Raw genomic sequence first — 17,934 nt, forward strand, 5'->3', positions numbered from 1 at the left:
GAGTTTGCTTGAATTTTTTATTTTTTTTTGTAAATTTATTTAAAATGAACAATGTACATAAGTATTCACAACCTTTGCCATGACTCTCGAAATTGAGCTCAGGTGCATCCTGTTTCCATTCATCATCCTTCGGCGGATTGCAGTCCACCTGTGGTAAATTCAGGTGATTGGACATGATTAGGAAAGGCACACACAAGGTCCCACAGTTGACCGCGCCTGTCAGAGCCCAATCCAAGCCATGAAGTCCAAGCAATTGTCTGTAGACCTCCGAGACAGAATTGTATCGAGACACAGATCTCGGGACGGGTACAGAATAATTTCATGTCCGTCACTCAGACGTCGGCCTGAGTATCTGGGGCTGAGTTGGCATTCACCCACTGCTTGACGTAGTTGGTGCGTGAATGCTGTGGCACATTAATGACAACTTCCTCAATTTCTTCCTTGTTGCTGAAGTCAGACTGTACAGGGCTACTGCATTCCGACTCCAGGAATCCACTGTCAATAGTGTCAAGGTCCAGAACAACGTTGGGGTAGCCATCCTCTGAACGCTCAGTGGAGCTGAAGGAGTCTAGTGAGAGCTGCTCAACCTCACTGCCTCTGGAGGCCAGATTCCACGGCAAACTGAAGAGCCTCAGCTGGCCAGACAATTCTGTGGAGATCCTACCGCCACCTGATGTGTGACCACTGGAGATTGCTGCTCCTCGTGTGGCCTCCACGGTCAGCTGGTCTTCATCTTCCTTGTTGGGGTTTTCCCCCAGTCTGAAGGCTGGGTAGGGGCAGCTGTCACGATAGGTGTCCCAGCCGGTTTCCTCTCCGATCACCGTGACCGTGTTGATGGAGATTAGCCCGCTGGAGATTAGCGTGTCCTGGCTGCTGTTGGTTCCCGCTAGGAGGCTCTGCTTGGCGGAGCTCTGGGCTGGAGCATTGGTGGCAAAGCCGCCGCTGGAGCACTTCCCTCCCTTGCCGTACCTGCCACCGCTCTCCTCGGTCTCCTTCTCACACTTCAGCGTGGAGCTCAGCTGCTTCCCGCTCACCACCTCCATGTTCTTCTCCATGAAGTCGAACTCACCGAAGACAAATGTGGGGCCTACCCATTTCTGCAATCACAATCACATAGACATCATCATGAGTAAGAAGGATCGGGCATCAGTCAAGTCCAATGCACAAGCTGTTACAGTACAGTAAATACACACCTCACTCCACATTTCCTTGGGACAAAATTTTGCACTTTCTGCTCACTCATTGGAAGCTGAGCCTAAGTGCATTGATACCTAAGTTGGCTCCTTGACAGCTGTATGCATTATCTGCCTCATTTGTGCATCACTTTGGACTACAGTGTCCATAAATGTAATGCATTTTAACAGGGTTACTTTGTACTACATCTTCTTAACTATGGTCAGACACTATAGCATCAGACAGGATTCCCCAGTTCCGGTCCTGGGAAGAATCCAACACAGTTTGTAGATTTCCCTGCTCAACAGACACAAAAATCAGCTAATTACCAGGTTTAGTAGTGTGGAAGAATGGTACTAGGGTGGGGTAGAGAAATTATGGCCCAAATTGTGCCAAGATAATATCCTTAACTTAATGTTTAGTCTTAGGCCTTAGGCAAGAAGATGCTGTTGCATTCTGGGATTGTTGTTAGGCCTTAGGCAAGAAGATGCTGTTGCATTCTGGGATTGATGTTAAGCCTTAGGCAAGAAGATGCTGTTGCATTCTGGGATTGTTGTTAGGCCTTAGGCAAGAAGATGCTGTTGCATTCTGGGATTGCTGTTAAGCCTTAGGCAAGAAGATGCTGTTGCATTCTGGGATTGTTGCTAGGCCACAGGCAAGAAGATGTCATTACATTTCTCCTGTTTGGAGTGAAGGCAAGAGGGTTGTTTGGAGTAAAAAAAAAATTCTGCAAACTCTGTTGCAAACAGCCCTACCAGGACCGGAACTGGGGAACCCTGGCATAGCAGCTAACGTCCACATATTAAGTTGCTAACTTGAACTGCTAAATAACAAAAATGAAACTGGCATTTGATATGGCACGCAGTTTTGGTCCTGTATGTGGGGAGTTGTATTTCCGATCAGAAGGTTGAAATTTCCTGGTTTGCAGAATGCTTTCACCATTGAACCCTTGGGTAAGACTCTTAACCTGAATTACTTCACCTTAAATTCCCTACTTTGATCTTCAGTGTAAGTGAGTTATATCTTCATAGTATAGACTGAGCACGTTTGTATTCTGGCTCTAGAGTAAAACTTCCATTGCTGAAGCAGCAGAACCATGATATGATGAAAACAGCGTCTGATACCATCATATCTTAAAACATGAGGTTTCCTGTTTTATCCTGTCAATCTAGCTGTTCTTAAGTGTCAACTTAGGGTGCCAGTTCTGTCAAATTTATTGAAAACTGAGACTGCACTGCAGCAAAGTACCACTTGCATTCTCATTTAAATGCTTTTACGTGGATTGTAAGCAAAATCAGTCTGCAGGGAAGCTCACGATTCACAGTAACCCTTTCACACTGCATTGTCCAATGCTGTTCTTAAAGCACAAAAGCTGAACCTACAAATACACCATTTTCTTTCTAAAGACCCCATACCCTAGTCTATTTAGGCAGGTTATTTCAGACCTTACAGACGGATCACTTCTGCAGGAGGCAATAACGACACAAATGTGAGTCATGCAAGGTAATTTTAGATATAGGTCAGCCTCACAGACAAACCTGATATAACATGGACAGCTTTTAGATAGGAAATTGGTTAACAGAGCCTATATGAAGAAGAGGCTTGTTTTAATTTAAACAAGCATAGAAGGCACTTACTTTATGTTGCTAGTCTTAGGTGAATGACTCAACACAAGCATCTTTGCTTCAGTTGCAAAACAATTGCATAACAATTCTTCACATTGGCTAAAAGGTGAAGACATCTGGTTGAACACATTTGTTCACACTTTGGTTTATTATTACAATATTATCATCATCATCACTACTACAGCTGTGTTTATTATGGATTTTCAGAATACAGGTCCCAAGTACGCTAAATAGAGCAACAGCCTGTCGAACAGGAACTGAATGACATGGAAAAGGACCCTTGAAAGACCTTTTAAACAACTTCACGCGGTCTTTAAGCATACACTCCCTGTGCAATACCTGGCTCCTTTAAATTTTTTGATGTAAAAAAAGGTATTTCCGTAAACATGAACTGATAAAAAGGAGCAGAAGCCTCCATATAGATACTAATCATGCAAACAGGAAAAAGATATTTTGTAGATGAAAGATAGTCCTTTTCCTTGCCTGCTTTAGAGCTTTCACGTTTCACTACAAGTTTAGCGACAAGTTTGGTTTGCGTGAAACAGCTTGGTTTCACCATGAGTAGATTGATATTCACAACAAATAGCGACCTAAAGTGAAAATAAACTACAAAAAAAAGAATGAGTACTGTTGCATTGTAAGATATGTGTAAGAGCCACTAAAAATAAGGCAATCGAGCACCAATCCTCTTACGCTACTTTGCACGGTGTATGCCATACATATTACATCTTGCTGAAGTGTCAGTTTTCACATTAACACTTAGCTCTTGGATAAGAAAAACTTAACACATGATGGGGTTATTGTAGCTCCTTTGTTTAGTTGGCTGATTCAACCAATGGCCGATACACCAGTAAAATGTTTCACCTACGTGACATACGAACAAACGGGATGTGGTGGTAACACAGTTAACTAACCATGCTTATCTTAGACACAGTCAGCATTATCTGATACACATTTACTTTGATAACTACTGTTTTTAAATCCCATTCTGTATGTTACTGTTAACAGGATAAACCAGTAAACTGTTAACAGAAGTAGAAGTATTTACTGTGACTTGCGAATAGAAAGGTTACAAGCAGTGAATACAGGAATTTAAGAATGATGTAGAGATCCCAAGCCTTTACTTGTGGGAATACTTTGGGGAATTAATGGATGAGCACGTAAATTTTATAGAGACGCTTTTCTAAAGCTCTAAGCTTTTCAAAAGTTCACATCATTTTCTTTTCTGTAAGAAATGTGCTTGTGTAATAGGCCTGTCTAGAAACTATGCTAGGGACAGAGGTAACAGCAAAAACAGTGTCATAAACAAAACAAATCACAGCAACAAAATAAACTCGATTTTGACTTTAGGAGTTTGTCTTTTAGGTTTAATAAGCCGCGTCTTTCTGCTCAGTTTTGAACCTTCACAGGAACTACCTCATGTTACACATGTGTACTATTCTCTCACACCTCTTTATATGTTTCTTACATGTGCTACAAACCAATAATCTATTTTAAATTTTAAATGTTTGTACGTGCTACACTTGTATACAGACACTACTCAATGAGCGAGTTCCGTTCCTACGACTAGGTCGTTAAGCGAATCAGGCGATAAGCAAGGAGCCGCCCCTGACTGATATTTTAAGCGTATTGTACTGGTAGTGGGTTTGTGTCAACCATCTTTAGATATTGTTTTAATGTCACCTTTGTACCATTTCTAACGTTTTTAGTTCATTCATTCATGTTTACACAGTAGTGTACTATATACTGTAATAAACAGTTCACTGTCCCCGCTATGTGTTTTCTCCGTATGTAACAAGTGAAAACCTATGAGTGAAACTGCATTAAACAAAACACAGAAAATACTTCGGGTATCTCATATCTAACACAGAAAAGTTTCAACAAGCTGGTGCTAAAGTTAATCATCATCGGAATTACAAACCAATGATACGCTACCACATATAGGCATGTATCGTAAATGAGCACGGCTCATATTTTCCATATGTCAGTGTTTTGCCTCCATCTAGTGGTCACTCTTATGAAGTGACAGTATTTGGTAAATTTGCTCCATACATTTCATCCAAAAATAAACCCCTGTACTGCGCGACCGGCGGGAAGACGTAAAGACCAGGAAACTTTAGATGCCGTGTCTCCCCAGCGCATAAACAAACCCACCACAAGCGAGTTTTGTTTATAGTGAAAGCAATGAATTACAGATTGAGATAAAAGTAAAGTGAAACCACTTTTGGATGTACTGTATATTTAGTGCATACCGGTGGAACTTTCAAAATTACTTACAATAAACTTTCTTTGGAACATATTTCATTATTCTTTTCTGAATAAATCTGGAGAAATATTAAATAACTTGGGAACCCTCACCAGAATAAGAAATTATACAAAGGATGGATGGATGGATGGATGGAAAATGTAATCTGAAATCCAAATGTTACTAGGCATCATCCAGTATGATACCAGGGATGGGAACAAGTCATTGTTTGGCGAGTCAGAGTCTTAAGCCAAAACATTGTAGTCTGAGTCAAGTCTTGAGTCATTTGCCCTCAGGTACAAGTAAAGTCTAAGTCTTTCCATCATTTTTGCCGTCATTTCACAAGTCATCAAATTTTCGACTTGAGTCCAAGTTGAGTTGTGAGTCATGTAACTAGAGTCCCTACGTATGAGAGTTTTTTTTACATTTAGTGATTAAAACTTGTTGCAGTAAAAACCCAAAGTAAGTCGAAGCATATGTTATTTATAGGAAGAGAGTTGAAAAGAGACACGTTTGTCCTCGCATAGTTTTGACATCTGTGTATATGCATTGGGTGATGCATTCTTTCTAACAAACAATGTCAGGAGACCTATCTCAGCTAAGTGAAAATGCAGACTGAGGAGAATTAATATATACTCAAATTATAAAGTTAACGTTAAGGTATCCAGAGGGGGACTATAATCTCAAGTCTTCTTAAGTCACAGGGTCCAAATCGGGTCCAAGTCTTGGGTCATTTGCCCTTACATGTAAACTGAGTCTGAGCTTTTCCATCAGTTTTGCCAGGTTGAGTCACAAGTCATCAAATTTTGTGACTTGAGTCTGAATTGAGTTGTGAGTTAGGGACTCTGTGTGATATAACACATAGCACTGCAAATTTTATCATTTTATATCCAAAAATTCTATGGTGTTACACTCTGTATGAAATTTGACCATATATTTCCATCCATCCATTTTCTATACTCTTATGGAGAGTCCAGGGCCTCTCTGGGAAGCTAGGGGGCAAGGTAGGGAATAACCCAGAACAGGGCACAAACTTATTGCAGGGCTCTGGCCCTGAATGTTTTCTCAAAGGCCCGAATCTTTTAGGCTTTTTAAAATAACTTCAATATTGTGTCAATTTTCATCAATCTTTCTGACTGAATTGGCAAATCAATGTAGCAAAAGTTCTACTACTGGGGAAATATCGCCATTTATAGGTCCACCCTAACATTGCCATGGGTGTTTGTGTATGGTGTTTCATTCAGTCATATCGCCTCAGTGTGCAAGCTTGCTAGCTAGCTAGCTAACTAAGTTTTTTAAGAGCAGTCATCCTTAGCCGCCATTTACAAAAAGGGGATCAGCTGCGATTGCGTTAGCTAATTTTACTTTGTTTAAGCATAGACATATACAGCACATGCTGCAACTATCATGTTTATTCCAAAAAGATGTACAGATTTTTGGGAATTATATTATCTCAACTGATTTGAAACACATTGCATATAGCTGCCTGAAGATGGAGAAAAGATCTCCCCAGGGGACCATAACCGCAGACACCGGAGGTTTGGGCTAAGCACCAAATGTTTGCAATGTCCAGCTCTGCTCTTGGTTCAGATCATCAAGGGCCCCTGAGTGACAGGGGGCCTTGGGTGGCAGCCCAATACGGTATGCTTTCATGGGGCCAAAATCTGTGGAGGCATTCATATAAAAAGAAATGAAAGCATGTACCTAATGCATATATAATTTTTCTCAACATATTTTATGTTATAAATGTTGCATATATTTAAATTTAATATACCGTATATTATTTATATGCCTGTTTGCTATAAGATCAATTTATATCTCCAGAGGTGGAGATTTCAGGTCCAGAGAGTACAAATCCAGACGAAGGCTTTATTTCAACCAACCACTTGAGTCCTCTGTGACTGTGACTCTTTATGCTCAACTGGTTGGTTGAAACTAAATCTTGGTCTGGATTTGTACTCCCTGGATCTCCACAGTTCATTCATTACTTGATATAAGCTAGTTTATGCAAAATTTAATGGCTGTCATGGGTATTAGACATATTAAACTGAATTTAAAAACTGGCGATCAAATAAAAAAAACAACAAAAAAACAGTATTAAAATAAAAAGCGGGCAAGCCCCTATTTCCCCCCATCCTCTTACCCTTTGGAATATTTCTGAAATAATCCCCCAAAATCATAAACATCTAAAAATAGTTGCCATGTACTGACGTTTAAACATCTGCACTCATGGTATTTTCCGTTTAGGTGTGAAGTGTTGTCACACTGTGGCATCAGGGTCCTGCCCACAATTTCCCCTCCGCTTCGCTTAGTGTGTGTATGCGTGTGAAATCCCTACAGCACAGCGAGTGCGGCGCTTACCGTGAAATCCCCGCCGTGCATGCGGTAGAGGGGCTTGAAGAAATCCTCGGGGCTCGGGATGTAGCTGCACACACACACCTTCATCAGCCACACTCTTCTGGGGAGAGAGGAAGGGGCGGTAAATCGAGTTCGCCTTTTCATTCTTAAGTGACACTCCCGCGGGGAGGGGGGTAAATAAGCGCTGGTTAGGCTATCCGGTAGAAAAATAAGTAGAACCTGTCACTAAAGTAGAAAAATACACAAATCAAAGGCTTTAGCTGAGTGCAGGGGCTGTCCCTTCCCCTGCTCCACTGCACACCTACTCGCAAAGTACATCTCATAGGTAACTTACGTCGTTTTAAACATGTGAAGTCCCGTTATCTGTAGGCTATATTTATATTAGTTTTGCAGGTAGTCGAGAATAGACTGAGACAGATCTGGGTCAGTACAGGTACCTTGAGATAAAACATGAGCCGGCTGCCCTAAGTCAGCGGTAGGATTTTGGTGTTTTTTAGAATTATAGCGATGCAGATGAGGAACGATGTACTGATGTGGCGTTAAATTATATTTTTGTGTTACGCAATAGCACGTGATTTGATCAATATATATGATGTCCTCCAGGTACTTTTTGTCATCATATTGACTCTCCTGATTCATCCCTCACTGAAGAAAAGCACCATGTGAAATTTCGGGTTTTATCGTTCACGTGTTTGTAGAAGGCCAGAGAAATTCGCATGCCATGGTTGCAGGGGAGTGTACAGGTGCACTGGCTATTGTACAAATAGTAATACAAAGATATATCTAACTGGAATCTCTGCACAGAACCCTTTAAAATCCAGGCTAATCCAAAGATATACATAAGCACGCAAATGGATCTCTCTCTATTTCTGTAGCTAGCCCGAGAGGAAAATGAGCGTGCAGCACACCTGCTGCAATGAGGTTGAAGCCTTCAAGTTTCAGACATAACAAGTCCCGACAGCGGATAGCTTCCTGCACTTCTTGTGTTTTGGGTGCCCGTTGCACGTCGGATTTTTGCTGTGGCACCGCGAGAAACGATCCGCAGTGCTAGTGGTTGCGGATGTAGGAGGTAAAGCAAGAGAGGATTAAAAAAACCAGACGCGCTGATCTAGTTTACAGTCATAAAGATATAGAAACTTGTCTGCCTGTCATTTAAAAATTACACAATTTGTTTTCTAAAGTGTGTTCATTTAAAGGTTTTAAAGTGTCAATAAAGATTGAAAATGGGCAATGCTTGTGTTATTGTAACAGGATCAGCAGGTTGGGCGTGAGATTTTCTGGAGTATGGAGTCTGAACTTTACATCGGCCTACATGTAACAGTCTTACCACCTTGTAAATAGTCCACAGGGTTTGCTAACTGCCCCAAAGCCTTTGATGTAGCTAATTTTAGGTTTATTATGGAATAATATAGATTTGCCGTAAGAGGTGAAAGTATGAAAACGTGAGTGTCACACCAGTTGCACGAGAGCTGGCAGTCCTGCTGTAAGGCTCGAAATCCAGGACTAACATGTTCCATTATTTATAGTCCCCAGTAGAGACACTATTACTGGTAACGTCCTACCGCTCTTTATGGGTTTGGGTTCTACTGGAATTATATCAAACGCTGATGCTTACTTTCGTCCTAAGTAGCAGATGCAGGCGCAGGCCACCAAAAGCAATAGCGTGAAAAGGTACATCCAGTTCTGGTATATTGTCTTCTCTGCTTCATTACCTGGAAGCACACAGACACACACAAGCATTGCATTACACCATCCCAGGTATACATATAACTGAAAGATCTGTTTTTATACAATAATCATTATTGTTAGTCTGAGCAATCTTTATGAACTATATATATATATATATATATATATATATATATATATATATATATATATATATATATATATATATATATTATACATATATAAAAATATTATTTTATGTGTATGTGTGTATATACAGATGGATACATTGAAGTCATTGAGTAGAATTTGGTATGAACAAAACTTACAGTGTAGTTCAAGTGTTTGACTGAATTCACTCCAGTAAGATGTTTCCTGAAAAAGTTGGCTTGGCTTGGCCTGAACGTCCACCATAAACTTTTTGCCTCCTTGTAAGTTATTGCAGGAGATCTCCATGTACCGCTGGTCTTCATTTAAAGTGTAATATGTAGGAACCTAAGGAGAAAACCAATGTAAGAATCTTTTGATTGTAAATATAGTTATAACTGGTTAGATTTATGTTAGTATTAATGAAGTTAATTACACTTTGAGGAAGTAGCAGTAGTTTTCATGGTCTACTTGATTAAATGTTTATTATTAAAAAGTGGATAGTGGACACAGTACGTAGTTTTCATTACCTTGCTAGAACCATCTCCTGGCCTTAGCCTGACTCTGTACATCAGCATATCATGCAAGTAAAAGTTCTTGTCCTCTGTGTAGACCATTTCCCATGAGATGTTGAAGTTACTGTCATTTTCCCGCAGCAGCACATTGAAAGGTGACTGCGGCTTCACTGCGAAGGCCAGATTGGGAAGGCAGAAGATCACACATGTGTTTCCAACTGGGAAGCTACTGCACTACAGGCAAATGTACATGTTTGGCAGAACTAATGCCAGTTACACACTGAACTAATGGAACACAGATAATCGTGCACTTTTTTACAACTACGGAATTACTTGAGAAAGATGGGAAAAAGTCAATCACTTTCAAATCACAAGAACAATAATAATAGTAAGATCATCATCATCATCATCATCATCATCACCACCATCATCATCATCATCATCATCATCATCATCATCATCATCATCAACACAATTCATATATAGATTAGAGTTCAATTTGTCATAAAACCTCTTTGTGTTTTATATTTGCAATAGCGACATCGTGTCATTAAAGGTTTGCACTCACCATGCCTGGCGATTTCAAGGTATACTGAGCTATTCGGGCTTGTTGTCCACTCGTCGTCTGCAGGTGTTCCCCACACTTTGCATACTGTGTCCAATCCGATGCTGAATTCATAGTCCAGTTCTAGTACGCACCAGGGTGTGGGGGATGTGATCTCACAGCTCGCGTTCACGTTAGCGTTCACGTTCGCGTTCATGGTGTCCGAATCATCCCTTTTGAAAGCGGGAGAAGAACAACAATGCCTTGAACGTGTATTATGAGTTGTCTCGTTACGAGAACCATTTTCCTTACCACTTCTCTTTTTTTAGTAGCCTGATAAGCGACCGCAATCATCCTGAGGTCATGTTTATCGCATGGTGGGTGATTGTGCATTTTTACTGATATGTTAAAAAGGCATGCTAGAAAAATGGAACGTCTGCAGATGCGATCGTGTTGCTAGACAGGCTGCCTGAGTCACTGTCACAGCCCGCTCTCCACACTTCTGCAAAACGTTTTTTTAAGCCATAGAATGAAAGCCTGTCTTTATGAATCACATGGGCCATGATGAGGAACAGGAAACATGGCCTCCAATTAAAAACACTGTGCCGAAATTGCAGTTTCACTGTTAAAAGTGTTTGCTGAAGTGGCATCTCGGCGCATTAATATCGAAATATTGCAAGCGGAATTATGAGACAAAAAATACTGCGATAATTAAATGTGATGCAATAAATGAGCAACCAGCATAAACGTCTGTGTATTTTGATTGAATGTTCTCCTCTCATCTTTTGAGAAGCTTTTGTAAAGACAACTGGGAAGTCTTTGAACACACTTCACTTTTCTGAAAGGTCAAAGTGGCCTAAGACAATACAAATCATTCTTTCGGTTCCATGGCAGACAGGTGACCCTTTTAGAGGAATGTTTGCCTCTTTGGACCTTTGGAAACAAAGGAGCCCAAACAGAAAAAATACTTACCAGCAATGAGCCACGATGTAGTATGAGAAGTCAGAGGGCAAATGTTCTGTGCAGGAACAGTTGAGTGAGGAGATGTAGTCAGTGCTGCAGGAGGGCTGACAACCCCATGTAGCTGCAAAACAACAGTCCGGGGTTATAGAAATATCTGTTGCTTTGGCAGTTCCTTGAGTATTTGGGATGATGTCATGGTTGCTCAATGAGTAGCAATGTAGCCTCTCTTCTCCATGTCGTTAATGTGTTTCCTACAGGTACTCTGGTTTCCTCCCACAGTGCAAAGACATGCAGTTAGGATAATTTGCATCTGATAAATTGGCCAATATATGTGTACGTGATTACATGGGTGTAGATAGAAATGCTGGCACTCCTGACAAAATGTCACCTTGGACCCCCTGGCCAGGGTTGCCAGTTTCAATCTGAAGAAAAATAGGTCTCTCAGGGTAGAATTTGCCAAGTTGGGGGCAGTAAATTTTGCAGAGTGGAGAAATAATGTTCCCTGTGTTTGTATATATATCCATTCATTTTCTGAAACCATTTGTCCTATTCAGGGTTGCAGGAGATCCAGAGCCTATGGACACAAGGCAGGGAACAACCCAGTATGGGGTACCAACCCATCACTGCATCACAGGGCACACTCACAGACCAGTCACTCATACATCCAACTCCAGTTAGCCTCAGCATATTTTTGCACTGTGGGGCGGGGGAACCAGAGTACCTCATGAAAGTCCAGGATGACACGGGGAGAACATGCAAACTCCACACACGTGGAACTCTTGCAGAGACTCAAGCCCTGGTCCGAGAGGTGTGAAGCAACAGTGCTAACCACTGCCCAACTGTGCCATTTTTCAGGTGCTGAGCCTCCTCAATCTGCCAGGGTATCCACGCCCCGCGTACACCTCTGCATGTATGTATATACCCACATGCCCTGTGATGTGTGAGTGTCATCCCAGCCAGGATGTCCTCTATGTTGTACCCTACATGGAACTGATATGTTCCAATCTTACCCCAACCCTGCAGTAGATAGGCAGCTGGAAGGTTCATCAAGTAACTGGGATTGCTATTGCTGTTGGCTAAAAATAAATCTGTGAACATTCCATTTGAAATATATGCTAAGAATGAATTAACTTCAGAATGTATGTATCATGTATTGATGATACAGATTACCAAAACAAAATACTGACATTGGCCTAGTAACAAAGCTAATATGTGCCCAACCAGTATGATTAGCAATGAAAAAAACGGTAACTGGAAAACTTACTGAGCAGAATTGAGCCCCAGAGTGTAAGAAAAATCATCCAAACTCGCGTTGCCATTGTGATGCACGTGCCGCACGAACAAGGAGGACCATTCAATATTTCCTTGTGGTCACCATTGACAGCACCAGCAACCCTTTTGACAATAAATGAAAAAGGAAATAAATGTAACATATAATGAACTGTCTTGTTTGTTCATATTCACTTTTGGCAGCTTCCTTTCTCGTTTTATTTTTAATTTTTAAAAGCATCGTTGTATTATTGTAACCTACACCTGGTGAAATCGGCTTTTTAACTCTCATTGCACGAAAACAAAAATAATTCAGTTTTTTTCCCTCGTTCACATAAATAACTAACCTGCCAACCTTACACTTGCTTTTCTTCTGTTTTTAAACCCGCAAAACAAACCAAAACCCGACAGAAAAAGAGGAAATCATAATTCTATCATCTTTACTGTTCATAGTTCAGAGAACAAATAAAAATAGCATAGTTCCGAGAAGTAAGAAAAGTCATAGTCAAAGATATATATATATATATATATATATATATATATATATATATATATATATATATATATATATAATAAAACGCAATATTCATTTATGTTCATTCGTATGCCTTTGATAGACAGCAGCAATGCAGTTAAGACAGGCTATAATCCATGAATATTAACGGATCGCTAGCAGTTTTATATCCATTAAAAGCCTCCTAAGGTTTGCAAGTTTGTCCGATTTTAACATGCTTATATAACTTCATGTCATGCAATACGCCTACTACTGCTTACTAGTACTATTTTGTTATATTGGATTAAAAGCTTTAAGTTGTGTGTAAACAGACTTAACTTGAGTTTCTGAATTCAGTATTAATGTTAGTTTCATTATTAACGCTACAATGATTCAGAGGCAGATTCATATAGGAATAGATAGGACTTATGTGCTCTCTGTGGTATATAGGAAGCACGTCTTGAAATTTAACAAAAAATTCCTCTGAGTCAACACTGAACTAATTGTCGCTTTCATGATACCCGGTTCAGCGAGCGTGATTGACATGCTTCACAAAAAGTCTTATTAACATGCTTTTAACAATCTCAGTGATGTTCACTCAATTTCTATCCAGATAGAAAAGATATATATTTTTCCACAACTGGGGAATTCCCCATGGGGAATTGAACATTCCATTTATTAATGAGGATTAAAACGGAGAGATTTTCAAGCATTATTTCTAAAACAATTTCTAAAATTACTCAACATAATTGTTATTACAGGACAAAGCGCAAAAAAATAAGAAAACACCAAGAAAGACTTGTTGAGTTCAGCCTGGAAGCTTAACAGACATGCAATTCGAATTCACATGAAAACAAGTAACAATTACCTCTACGATAAAACAGTGTAGCGTACTTACCTGCTCTACAGCGGATATAACTCAGAAAAGAAATTGCTTTCATCGGTATTAATTCGGAGTTTCCTACAGAAGATAGGCGTAATTGAGATACCAGGTCATTTTTCGACAGTTCTTTGGTGTTTCTAGACTGAACCTGGGCGCGTTCCGTTATTGGTGTCAATATGCTTCAGCGCAGCGTCATCGGTGAGGATGTGGTTACGTCTTATCACACATGACCAGAGCAGCGCAAACTCTGCCCTGCCTTCTGCTTCTCTGAAAGAAGCCACCTTTCAAATCTGCGAAATCGGGGGATGGGGTAGGTGGAGACACTTCTTGCTTCGAAAGGTCAAGTGAACTAAAGTAAAGGGCAATGCTTTCAGAGGCAAGTTTCTAGTTCAATAAATTCAATTACTGTGAAAAGGCATTTTGGGTGGCCAACTTAAGTACAACAATTGTTGGTGCCTGTTCCTGGGAATCTACTTAACAAATAACCATCAAGTTCAATAGTATTCACAGTATCTCAGATAGATTCAAAGAAATCTCCAATTAAAAGTACAGTAATAAGACACCTTGGACAAGAATGAGTTTTAATGGGCTGACGTATCATTTTAAGGTGGGAACTGTTAGGCTGCTTATTTTAGCCACAGTTTGCTAGTTTTGCTAGTGTTTCAGCAAAAACATTTTCTGTGTTTGAACTGGGTTACTGAAGATGATAGATAACTACTAATAGGTCTGATGTGGAAAGCATTTCAATAACATCCACCAAGAGATGCTGAGGCCTTGATGTCAAGAGACTCAGTGAGTAGCTGGTGGTTGTTTGACCTAATTTATTTAAAGTGTTTGCATAAGATTCTAAGGTACAGCAGTTCTGCCACATCTGAGGCCAGAGTGTTTGGGTTCAGTGTTCAGCTTGTTAGCCATTCTCCTGCAGTCCTTCCCGAACAATCTGGGATAGAGTCTACAGTGCACAAATATACAGTTATTTAGCGTACCCTTTTATCCAGAGCAACATGAAATTAAGAAAACAGGGTCAGCTAGTTACTGGAGAAATTAGGATTAAGGGCTTTGCACAAAGGTCAAATGGTGAAATCACTCCATCAATACCAGGATTTGAACCAATGATCTTCTGATCATAAGCACTTAGTCATAACTCACACACCACCCAGATTTTTTAAGGACAGCTGCATACCCATAGATTAAAAAGCATGAAAAACTACACAAAAGAAGGATGAAAGTTGATCTTTAAAAATGGGCTTAAGTGGTATTATAATGACTTAAATCCATCTCTTAAGGACCTTAAAATTGACACAAAAATGGAAAATAACGATTTAAGTCTTCATAAATGGGACGATGTTGATATTATTTTATTTGTCTCCATCACACAGAATGCAATGAACGGAACCAACAGGAATAATTTATGTTTGTCGGGGAGGGAAGGACACTAGCTTCAGGTAACTAACACATTGCCCTTAGCTAACCTGTAAGTGACATTTTCTATCACTGTTCGATAGAGGAAAGTGCAAATTGAACAGAAACTGGTTAAAGGACCCCAGTGTTGGTTGAATCCTGTTAACCAGAATGAATATGAGGCTCATTGTACACTGGGCAAGAAGTTCTTCAAACTCTGTACAAGAGGAATCAAAGCTGTGGAATCTCACTTTGCATATGGGAAACACTGTGAAGTCAACAATCTAAAGGAAGTGGTCTCACTGCATGCTACTTTTGATATTGTGAAGCTGGCCTTAAATTCAGTCTGCAGTGGCATTTAGAAGTCTTATGTCTTTTTGCCTGAACGTGCAGATACCCTGGTTAGACTCGTAACTTTCTGTTAACATGTGCATAGCAGCTTATCTGTGATATACCGGGCAGGCATGGGAGTGGGGAGACCAGGATGCAAAGGTCAGTCCATGGGGTTTATTGGCCGATACACAAGGTTGATAGAGCATATACACAGCTGTCAGCAACAACACTAATATGACACTACATTCCATCCATCCATCCATCCCCTACATCAGCAACTGCACAATTTACCACTACCACAAGTGGTTAAGACTTGCCACTCAGGCCAGGGCCTACACCTTCACATATAAAGTGCAAGACACAGGCAAGGCACATGAGGGCGATCAGGGCAGGATAACTGGTGGACAACTACTTATCACGGCCAGGGTTATGGGGAGGCCAGACAGTACAGGGCTCATCCTGGATGGGATGCTATTCTATAATAGGGCACATATGCACAGTGGGTAATTTAGAGACACCAGTTAGGCCAACAATATATCTTTGATTTGTGGGAGGAAACTAGAGAATCCAGAGGAAGCCTGTGTGACATAGGGAGAACATGCATAGTGATGAACACAGAGCAGAGACAAGATTCAAACGCTCATGGAATTTTACTTACACAAAAATGTTCTGAGGGCATAATGAAATGATTGGTTCAGAGAGATAACCAATCAGGTTATAGAGGAGGTGGCTCCAAGCAATGACAGGAGGTATAACCATTAACATCTGAGTGGTTGGTCCTGCCTCCTCTTAATTGCTTGAACCCACCTCTTCTACAATTTGATTTCTGCTGTGTTCAATGAAATATACCAGATAATTTTAGGTCATATGAATAGAAATACAGCTGTGATGTTTTCATGAGATCAAAAGAATTTATTGTCATCTGTGCAGTAAACTGTCAGTTACACTAAGCAATGAAAATGTTAGTCCTTCTGGCAATGGTAAACACAAATTGAACACAAAACAAATACAAATTGCAATAAGACAATAAATATGAGTGCAAATATGAGGAAAAAAAGATGCAAACACTGGGCAATGTAATTATACGAATAAATAAACAAATCAAATGAAAGTTTATTTCTGAAATGCAAAAGAGTACAGCATGCAACAGTAAATGCAGACATTGAAATGAACTTAAACAATGGTTGTCACCACAAAGAGAGTGCAATGCTGAAAACCCTGTAAGCAGTCCTATGTGGCAGATATAGTGCAACAGACAGAAGGGTGTGCAAATGACCCAGTTGTTCTGCACTATTGTCCATTGTGTGCGTGTGTATGTGTGTGTGTGTGTGTGTGTGTGTGTGGGGGGGGGGGGGGGGGGGGGGGGGGGGGGGGGGGGCGATTATGCAGGCCACATTGGTTGGAGGTTGATTGTGTCAAGAGAACAGTGGTATTGGGGCAGGGGCTGCGGGTGAGAGTCATTCACAAGCCTGATGGCTTATGGGTAGACACTTTTCTGCAGGCTAGGGTTCTTTTATTAAACACTCCTGTATTGTACCATCACTCTTGCCTGATAGAAGGAGTATGTGTAGACTGTATGTTTCTGTTCAAAGAATATCTATTTATTATATGCGGTACTTTTCTACCTTGCCCTGCCTTACATTTTGTTCTCCTGATCCATACAGTCTTATGCAATCACAAAGCTGGCCTTGATCGTCTTCAAGCATTCTAGTGAAAGTTGTGAAACTTGTGTCAATTGAGTGACAAATTTTGTTTGGCTAACATGTAACTCCTGGGAGGTGGTGCTGTGCAATTGTTGGTTAAAGTAACTGCCTAGTAAACGGGAGATCCAGGGTTTAAATCCAAACTTGGTGTCTACAAATTCCATTGTACGCTTGCTGTGGTATTCCAAATTGACAGTAAATTTGATTTCATTTTGCCAAATTAGATGCAATGGCTCCATAAATAGCTAGTCTGCCTGGCAATGTGTAGGAAATTCCCTTTATACCTGGGTGCTACCTGAGCCAATTCAATCTAAGTGCAAGTTACAAGGCCTGCTCACACCATACTGAATGTAATTTAATTTTCTTAATGGATGTTGCTGTCCTGTGTAAATTCTTGTTAATTTCATTGGGATAGCGGGGGAAGTTACATAAAAATGAATTGGAAATGTGACTCTAATATTAACTTTGTCAGGAACCCTCCAAATATCTAGGAGGAAAAATGCTTAATTTTGCCCCATTTAAAAACCCTCTGTGGGTTTCAGGAAATGGAATGCAGACACAAACCTCTGACGCAGCCCATAAACATTAAGGACTAATAATCGTCCAGCAAATAATTG

The 17,934-nt window shown here is 40.4% G+C and overlaps 1 protein-coding gene across 1 annotated transcript; it reads right to left on the reverse strand.

Moving 5' to 3' along the window:
• On the reverse strand, positions 1 to 14,094 carry LOC125741947 (interleukin-21 receptor-like). The gene is made up of 9 exons (XM_049013509.1): positions 13,896 to 14,094; positions 12,500 to 12,630; positions 11,245 to 11,356; positions 10,297 to 10,505; positions 9,744 to 9,898; positions 9,396 to 9,561; positions 9,017 to 9,113; positions 7,405 to 7,501; positions 1 to 1,097 (listed from the first exon to the last, which is right to left on the reverse strand). The coding sequence occupies exons 2-9, from the start codon at positions 12,552 to 12,554 to the stop codon at positions 333 to 335; spliced, it is 1,656 nt and encodes a 551-aa protein (XP_048869466.1). The 5' UTR covers positions 12,555 to 12,630; positions 13,896 to 14,094; the 3' UTR covers positions 1 to 332.
• Positions 14,095 to 17,934: the final 3,840 nt, after the last annotated feature.

The sequence above is a fragment of the Brienomyrus brachyistius genome, chromosome 5, assembly GCF_023856365.1.
Source record: "Brienomyrus brachyistius isolate T26 chromosome 5, BBRACH_0.4, whole genome shotgun sequence".
In the NCBI taxonomy this organism is placed as follows: Eukaryota; Metazoa; Chordata; class Actinopteri; order Osteoglossiformes; family Mormyridae; genus Brienomyrus; species Brienomyrus brachyistius.